General features: G+C 33.8%; 2 protein-coding genes across 2 annotated transcripts; both read right to left on the bottom strand.

Moving 5' to 3' along the window:
• Window positions 1–1,450: 1,450 nt before the first annotated feature.
• On the bottom strand, window positions 1,451–3,278 carry LOC104214020 (mavicyanin-like). Its single transcript, XM_009763614.2, has 2 exons — window positions 2,872–3,278; window positions 1,451–1,955 (listed from the first exon to the last, which is right to left on the bottom strand). Exons 1-2 carry the CDS (start codon window positions 3,041–3,043, stop codon window positions 1,555–1,557), a joined length of 573 nt encoding a protein of 190 aa, XP_009761916.1. The 5' UTR covers window positions 3,044–3,278; the 3' UTR covers window positions 1,451–1,554.
• A 424-nt stretch (window positions 3,279–3,702) lies between these two features.
• LOC104214022 (mavicyanin-like) lies at window positions 3,703–5,336 on the bottom strand. The gene is made up of 2 exons (XM_009763615.2): window positions 5,037–5,336; window positions 3,703–4,246 (listed from the first exon to the last, which is right to left on the bottom strand). The coding sequence occupies exons 1-2, from the start codon at window positions 5,221–5,223 to the stop codon at window positions 3,849–3,851; spliced, it is 585 nt and encodes a 194-aa protein (XP_009761917.1). The 5' UTR covers window positions 5,224–5,336; the 3' UTR covers window positions 3,703–3,848.
• Window positions 5,337–9,115: the final 3,779 nt, after the last annotated feature.

Genomic DNA, 9,115 nt, shown 5'->3' with positions numbered 1-9,115 from the left:
GAGTAATAGTACCACGAGGATAATCACCAAAGCCACCAGACAGCTTTATGATGCCAATGAAGCAAGATGAGCTATTCAATGAAACTCGTATTGTAAAGAAGAAGAAAGAGACTGATTCAGAAAGGAGGGTCGAACCTCGACTATATACATGTAAGTTTTTTACTTTTCATTAAGTATTTTGATTTACTTTTATATAAATTTTGAAATACTAATTCAATATATATAATTTTTCATATAGGTTCGCTTCACATGCAGCTGACGTGGGAGAATTCATACGCAGTCAACCACCTAATGAATCGGGCGAGGCAATCCAACTTTCGGACGAGGATGCTGAAAGAACACTCCTTGAGTACTTTATATACTTTGAACTAGACAAAAAAATTTAGTTCTATTGTGTTAGTTCTTTTTAGTTCGAATGGGCTTGTAATAAGCGTTAACTTAGTTTTGTTAGCTTAATGTGTTAGTTCTATTGATTGTTGCTTTTAATTGTTGTTGTTGTTGTTGCTGGCATAAAATGCCTGTTTAGGATGTTTGGTAAGCTGGCAGGTGGTGTAGCTGCCAAAACAGGCAGTTTCTGCCAAAAATATACCAAGAAAAGCGACCAACTTTGGTCTCTATTTGGTCGCATTTCACTATAAAAAAAATAATTTTCTGGGCAATAGCGACCAACCTTGGTCGCTACCTGCCCAGATTTCTATTAAAAAAATATAATTTCTGGAAATATAGCGACCAATGTTGGTCGCTTATCTTTAAAAAAAATTAAATTCTTGAATTTAGCGACCAACTTTGGTCTTTATTATCCAGATTTTAAAATATAATATTTGAATTAAAGACCAAAGTTGGTCGCTTTCTAATGATTAATGATAAATTAAAAACAACATATTTCATATGTAGAGACCAACTTTGGTCGCCAAATTTATATTATTAAATTAATATAGCGACCAAAGTTGGTCACTAAAGTCAAAATCAGAATATTTGGTCCTTTTACCTTAGAGACCAAACCTAAAATAAAGGGACCAGCAATATTGCGACCAGGCATGTTTGGTCGCTTTTTGGTCGCTTTTAGGCCTATAAGCGACCAACTTTGGTCGCTTTTTGTGGTCGCTTTTTACCGGATTTCTAGTAGTGTACGAATTCAACCAGTTCCTCTTCCCAGATTGTTACGAATTCTCATCTAGTAGTCTTTATCTTTTATGTTTATCCTTTTAGTTACACAAATAGATCTAAAGTTATCCTCTCATTGAGAGTATCTATCAGTTAGTTTATTTTGATAGCCTTTATGTTGAATAAGTCTCCTAATACAAGGAGTAGTCTTAGGTAAACTTGTATATATACTCAGCTTGCTATTCAATACAGAAGACAGTTTTTCCATCAGCTCTTAAGTCTCTTAAGTCTTTATAATATAAACAGGTAAATAATAAAAATTACTTTGAATTACCAAGCAGTAATGTCAATATTAAACCATAACATGCCTACTTAAATTTTTTTTAAAAAAACTGTCTTTGAAGAAAGAAAGAACCGGACCTTTTGCTAGTAACGAATATTATGAATCTATTAAACCATAGAGGCAACTATTAAAAGCATGGACAACCAAAGCTTGAAAGAGAAGAACAATTCAGAGGATCCACTTTTCTTATCATCAGCAGCAGGAGATGGTGAAGGTGCCCATGTTGCTGATGGAGTAACTGGCTCCAATGGAGAATTAGGCTTAGACGAAGGCGAAGACGATGGTGAGGACGATGATTTCGTTGGCTTAGGAACTCTGATGTCAACTTTCTGGCCATTTTGACAATGTCCAGGGAAGCTGCAAATGAAGTAGAAGTGGCCTGGCCTTCTGATCACAAAGGTGTCATTGCCAGTGTTGAAGGTGGAATATGTTGTTGCGGCATTGCATGCATCGAAGTTCTTGTGTGTCACTCTCACCACGTTGTGGAATTGCTTGTTGTACTCGAACACTGTCCCAAAGAAAACGATAATAAAGGTATAACTCAAAATCAAAAGCTAATACATAGCAATATACATTAACATCCAAAAGTATCTCAATTGGTCGGTTATAATTAAATGTCATTTTCAAAGGAGAACTCTTGGTCGTTAATTTCGTACCCTAATAGGATCTTATTCTTTGAAAAAAAAGAAGCTATTGATAGCTCATTTAGCTGATAATTTATAAAGTAAGCATAAATAAATCCTTATTAATAATAGATTTATATACAGCTACAATGTAACGAAGTAGGCCAAAGTTTTGCAAATACAATAGTAAAAGATTCTATTTAGTTCCTCGATAACTTATGATTATTGCTATTTTAACAACAATTTTCCATATGAAGTTCTGTAATAGATGGTGCTAAAATAAAAACTCTTTTAATATTATGAATTTGGTAATTTCGCCTAGGAAAGTATTTAATTACTTTTGCTATTTGATCTAAAGCAGAGAAAACATATTAACACTTCAAAGGCCTTTCATTGAATTTTATGCGGCCTAATTTGGTTTTGCATTGAAAGTTCATATAAGCATACCTAAACTTAGTGTTCTTCCGCAAGGAACACAGGAAAAAAAAACTAGATCTATCACCTATGCATGTGACCAAATCTTATCTCTTGTTCTTAATCCTCTTGGGTGCAAAAAAGCATCTCTACCATTACTCACTTTTATATAAAATGATGTAAAACTTTTTAATGGTATAGATCCAAATTCCCATCACATTTCTATTTCGAAGTGTATAACTCTTTATTTTTAAGCGATATAACAAAGTAAATACGTTTTCTCTATATCTCCATCTCATCATATGGTGAATAATTACCAAGCCTACACTTTTGTGCTACAATTCCTTTTAGTAATTCAATGTTCACATGCCTAAGTAAATTACTTACCAATGGAATCGCCAACACGGAAATTCTTACTGGCAGACCAAGATTTGTAGTCAAAGTGACCAATGTCTGTCCATCCTGTGGAGTCACCAACCTTGTAAACTTCACCCTTTGTTACACCACAAAATACCAGAACCATCAAAAACAACAGCATGGCTTTCTTCGGCAGAATCATAGCTACTAATTAGTCAAAAGAAATGGAGGCACAAATAAGTTTCGAAAGGTGAGTGAATGAGGGTGTCTAGTTGTATATAACAACCTGTTTTATCGGTTTTTGGAATGAAACTGATTTTGTTTGTTATATATAGCAACCAATTTTATCAGTTCTTGGAAAGAAAAAGATTTTGTTTGAATTTACCATTTGGTCTTCGTGATTTCTGGTAGCTCCATTAATTCTTCTTTCAATTCTTGATTTTCTTTCCTTTTTTACTACTGATGTTAATTGATACTCACGTAAGTTATTAATGGTTACATCTGTCATTCAAACATACCATTGCGATTACTATCAGCTATTTGCATTTTTTTTTTTCTAGTTTATTTGAGGGAGTACTTTTTATACTCTTATGTCTCTTTCACTTTTTTTTTTCAAGGGAGATCAAAGATTCCAAAGGCCTCAAATCTAGTTAAGAATAATAAAATATAAGCTTTTACTTACATACATTGAACTTATTTTCCATATTACTTATTCCAACTAATTTTATAAAATATTATTTGTACCTATCTTTTAAGTGTCATGATAGTTTAAAAATTCTTTTAACTCTAGAAGAATCATCCAAGAGGACAACTCAACCATTAAGAGACTACAAAAGAAAACGCAATGCACGAGTTCGAACATAAGACAACTACTGACTGCAATAAATTAAAATCTATCAGCATTCCCATACAGCTGCATATTAAAACCCAATGAAACAATGGTTAATCACCAAAATGCTCCAGATCATGAACATTAAACTACAACATCAGATTATAGCACAGTACAATTAAAGTAAAGAAACTGCACCAATAACAATCATGAACAAAGTGAGGGACAGCCTAAGCCCATTATTCAAGAGCAATGAGGGGGCACTGCTCTTTGTGACTGGGCTAGGTGCAATTGCATGCCCATTAGTAGATGGGGCTGCTGGGGCTGGAGCTGGACTTGGGCTTTTACTACTGAAATCAGTGGGCTCAGAAACTTTAAGGACCCTGACATCAATCTTCTGTCCAGCCTTGCAGTGGCCTGGAAAACCGCAGATATAGTAGTAGTGACCCGGACCTTTGATGGTGATGGAGTCGTTGCCGGAGGAGTAAGTGGCAATTGGATTTGCGGCGTTACACGAGTGGTAATCGGGGAGGCTCACTCGTAGTACGTTGTGTTGTGTTCGGTTGTACTGGAAAACTACAGTACCATTTGAAGTTGAAATCAATGAGAAATGCTACAACATTGTGGTAAATTTTGATTTTTATGATGATTTTTCAGGTTATCATGTTATTGTTAAAAGCATTTAGGTACTAATAACTTAGACAAGTTATTTACAAGATACAAATTATAGGTAGCCGTTGGAGAAAAGAAGATATAGATAAACTAACCTTAATAAAGGAAATTAGTAATCAGGAAAAATAAGTCAAACATTCTAACTTCTATATCAATAACAACCTTCTAGAATCACATCCACGACTCTAGTTTTCTCTCAAACAATGTATGATATGTATAATATATATATATACGATAATGCATACGTATTTAAACTTACTTTATGTAAATCCTGAATGTTTGTATATAAATGTATATGTACATGTATCATGTATACACATTCAATTTACTAAATTTAAATCCTGAATCAAAGAGTACAACTCGATCAAACATCATTTGACAATAGTGTTACGAGTACGAAATTTAGTGGAAAGATACACTTTGTTTCTCAATATTTTATCACAAGGGGACTACTCAATAGCCTCTAATTTCACGATCAAGAATCTCAATAATTAGTTCTTTGTTCCTCTCTACTAAGTGAAAAAAAAAAGAAAGAACTGCCAAATCTCAACTATCTAAACAATCTTGTGTTACAAGTTGTTAGTCGAAAACGCAATCGAATCTCACAAAATTGCGGAAAAATGTGAATTGATCGTATGGCCACTGGAAATCGGAACAAAAACAGAAGCTTTATACATAGACAAGGCGGACTTACCGAGAATGTCGCCGACTCGGAAAACTTTAGATGAAGCCCACATATGGTAGTCAACATTGGCGCCGCCGATCGTCCAGCCAGCTGCATCACCCACTTTGTACACGGCGCCGCCGCCTAGCGTGGCTGTAAACAAACTAAGAACAGCCATTGTTGAGAGCAAAAGCATAGCTTCCTCGGTAAAAAACATGATTCAACATCCAACAGAGGAAAAAGAATTCCAGTAATCTGTAAAAAGTAACTTAGAATTCAAATGAAGAAGCGAGTTACACAGAAGTGTTGTTATAGGAAAATGCATTTCACACTGCCAATTATATAACGCTTCGAGTGAAGAAAAAGCCAAGACTGGGTCTATGCAGGACTCACAAATATATCGTGAATTTTGTGAGTTGGTTCCGTTGGGTATGCATGCGAGATATATGCCTTTGTCCAGATAGGCTAGTCATTACCTATACAAGGCTGCTCACTAATGTGACATATATGTCAAATGCCCAATCAATTCAAAGACGAATTCAAAATTTTAAACTAATTCGTATTGTATGGACATAGTCTCGTTGATTTATTTTCTATTGGGAAATCAAGTAGTGCAACTTGATTAAGAACGTGTTAATCCAAGAAGAGAATGCTTTTGGGTAATAATTTTTTTTCAAATTAGATTTTTGAAAGAAAAAGTATTCAAAATTTCTTTTCGAAATCGGTTGGTATGATTACAATCAACTGTTTTTTCTCTGTCAAAGTAATATGCATTAAGCTAAAACACCATTCAACTGTTTATTTAATGAGTTTGAGAGCTTGTTTGGTCAAACTTCTAAAGTCAATTTATTTTAAAAATATTTTTAAAAATACTTTTAAAAAAAAATACTTTTAGTGAGAATCAATTTATGTTTGATTAGTTAACATGAAAAGTCCTTTTGAATAACAATTTGTGTTTGACCAAGTTTTTAAAAAGTACTTTTAAGTGTATTTTTCTCAAAAATGCTTTTCAAAAATATTGTTTTGAAGAGAAACTGTTATGAAATATATTATTTGTATGGATGTCCACTACACAAATATAACTTCCACTACTCTTCTTTATTATGTTCTTCACCATTATAGTTGTAGCTCCCACGACTTCATAACCTCATCCATGATCTTTTCCTATGTTCTTAATAGTTAATAGTATGTTTATGATATCCCTTTGTATTACGTTAATGTCATCCTATAAATAGAGGGTTTGTAATCACATTGTACACACTTGAATACATGAAAGAAATAACACGTTGTCAGCACGAGTCTCTAAACTATTATGAACTTGAGTTTGATTTTTCTAATTTAATTCTACACTGACAGTTGTCTGGTGTTGTTATGACGTGGACATTTTTGCCAATAGAAGAAAAGGTAAACATAATGCTCTGTCTTTCTTCACATTAGGTGAGTAAGCAATACACATTTCTTGTTAGAAACTATCAAATATTTAACGTACTGTTAGTGCTACTTATTACTGTGATAGCAAGGGAAAAATAAATAAACTTTGGTCGTACTGACTAAAAGCATAAATCATCTTAAAGAAAATAAGAAATACTTCACATCTTTATCTAAGTTGATTAATTATTTTTTCGAAATTCGGAAAATAAATCAGCTATTGAGAAAGTATACTTCATAATTTATGGTCGTATCATTTGAAAACAAGCAGCGATTAGTTTGACTATTAGAAGAGGTATTTTCGAATATCCATGGCCTACTTGATGCTTGCTACTGACTCACCATTTTCAAGTATTTTGCACGAATGATGCACAAGTTACAACTGGTAAGTTGTTACCTATAGTGTCACTTTTCAGGTAAATTAAATGCTGAATTTATGTATTAGTATTATATATATGTTGTTATCTATATATTGTACTTTTGATAAATTGATTCACTAATTGCTTGGTTGAAGTCAGTGAAGCAAAGTCTATGGCGTTAAATCAAATCCAATAGGCAGGGTATACCCCAAAAATAATAATATTTTTGAGAGAGCCTCAATAAATATTATGATAATGATTTTATGATCCATTTAAACTCTAATAGAATTTAAAGAAATACTCTGACCACAAACAATTGTATTTCATATGTCTATATTTCATATAGATGCTATAAATAATTGATAAAGCTTTATGCTGATTTGAGATTTGTACACTTATTTAAGAGAGCAAATTTGATTTGCTAAGTTGTAAATTAGTCGTGTTCAACTTTCTTGGCATGTGATTAAAATTAGGCTTGAGAGTGAATCTCAATATTGTTTAGCCTATTATGCTATTGATTGAGGGTAAAGCGGTAGATTCAAGTTCACTGCACCATGAGAATAAGACAACGGGTTTTGAGTCATGATGTTCCATGATTGTAAGAGTTGAGTTCGAGTTCCAACTTATTATAGCCTAATAACATACCTTTTTATGGGTAAGACATTGGGTTTGAGTCCCAATGCACCACATTGATGATATAATGATGACTGAGGCAAATTAATATTATGCTTTTGATGAAAAATCATGAAGCTTATACCACTTGATATGCTCTATTCTTGAAGTGAATGTGATTGCAGTGCATAATAAATCTAAATGAAGACAAGCGATTGACCAATAAACGTGGTCGTGCCAAAGACAAAAATAATAATAGTCCTTATTATGCTAATTGTAAAAAGGAGAACAATAAGGATTCTCAAAATAATCCTTCAAAGGTGAAGGAAATGTGTATCAATATGGTCTGTAAATATAAGACATGTTTGGATGATTATGGCCCATTCTTTGAAAATGTGTGTCACGGCCCCAATTTCTCTCCATAAGATGTCGTGACGGCACCTAGTCCCTAAGACTAGGTAAACCTAACAAGTATGCGGAATAACTGAATATTAAGCTAAAACTCAAAGCATCAATATATGTAATAAATAAAATCTATAACTCAAAGTATAAACAACTCCAAAATCCGGCAGATATAAGTCACAAGCTCTAACTTACTAACTTACAGAACACATTCATCTTCTTAATTCAATAGCTATATGGTTACAGACATCAACCGCCATATCCCCCCTAAACTACCAGATAAGGGTATTCCCACCCAAAAAGAAGTAGTTAGAAGCTACAAAGAAAAACTAAGCGAGAGAATACAACATTCTCTAACTATTACTGAAGCCCCTACAATTATGGATACTACAACTAAGGTCCAAGAACCTTTTGCTATGCAAAATAGTCAAATGCTAATACAATTCAACTCTCAGAGGAAGATCAAGCATGAATATATCAACCCTGGAAATATTCTCTCATTATAAAGATTATTGGTAAGAAAATTCAACATCATATCCTAAAAAAGAAAATCCAGGAAGCTTGGAAAATTATAGATAATTTCCCCCTCATCGATTTGGGAGCAGACTACTACATAGCCAAATTTAAATGTGAATAACACATGATTAAAGTTCTAAATTCTGGCCTATGGTTCATATTTGGCCATTTCCTCTCCATCCAAAGATGGAAGCCAAACTTCGTGGCAACAGAAGTTAAAAGCTCCCTCATTGCCATTTGGATCCGTCTGCCCCAATTGCCAACTGAGTTTTATGATGGAATCATCTTGGCAAAAATAGGAAATGCCATCGGTAAATTATTAAAGGTTAATACATACACCTCTTCCACTCTAAGGGGTCGCTATGCGATATTATGCATAGGGCTTCCTCTAGAAGTTCTAGTAATTTCTTTCACCAAAATTGGCCATCACAAACAAATCATCTATTATGAGGGGGAAAATACCCTATGCAAGCAATGTGGAAGATTAGGCCATGTGGCATTGAAATGTCTCTACGTCAAAACACCTCTGACATCAAACCACTCGATGGAAAATACTGCTGCCATACATGAAGAGATGAACAATGACAATGCAGTAAATGAGCTAGCATGGCAAAAGGTTAAGTTTCCTAAGAAGAAAAGGACCAATTGAAGAAATTCTGGAAGATATCAAAACCTAGGTATCCAAGCAAAATCTTTACATCCAATACCAGGTAAGTATCCTTCCCCTTCCTCTATTACTAAGTATATCCCCATTAACACTCAATCAGTAAATGGCAGTAAACCTACAACCAA

This window comes from Nicotiana sylvestris, chromosome 9 (assembly GCF_000393655.2).
Source record: "Nicotiana sylvestris chromosome 9, ASM39365v2, whole genome shotgun sequence".
Taxonomy (NCBI): domain Eukaryota; kingdom Viridiplantae; phylum Streptophyta; class Magnoliopsida; order Solanales; family Solanaceae; genus Nicotiana; species Nicotiana sylvestris.
Note: the sequence above shows the minus strand (reverse complement) of the source record. Positions and strands in the feature narration are given on the sequence as shown.

What these genes read in the sequence shown, in the direction of transcription:
- LOC104214020 (XM_009763614.2), bottom strand. Translation starts at nt 3,043, where the DNA reads ATGATTCTGCCGAAGAAAGCCATGCTGTTGTTTTTGATGGTTCTGGTA. An exon ending in CCGTGTTGGCGATTCCATTG is followed by an intron (nt 1,956 to 2,871) that starts GTAAGTAATTTA and finishes TCTTTGGGACAG; the next exon opens with TGTTCGAGTACAACAAGCAA.
- LOC104214022 (XM_009763615.2), bottom strand. Translation starts at nt 5,223, where the DNA reads ATGTTTTTTACCGAGGAAGCTATGCTTTTGCTCTCAACAATGGCTGTT. An exon ending in CCGAGTCGGCGACATTCTCG is followed by an intron (nt 4,247 to 5,036) that starts GTAAGTCCGCCT and finishes ATGGTACTGTAG; the next exon opens with TTTTCCAGTACAACCGAACA.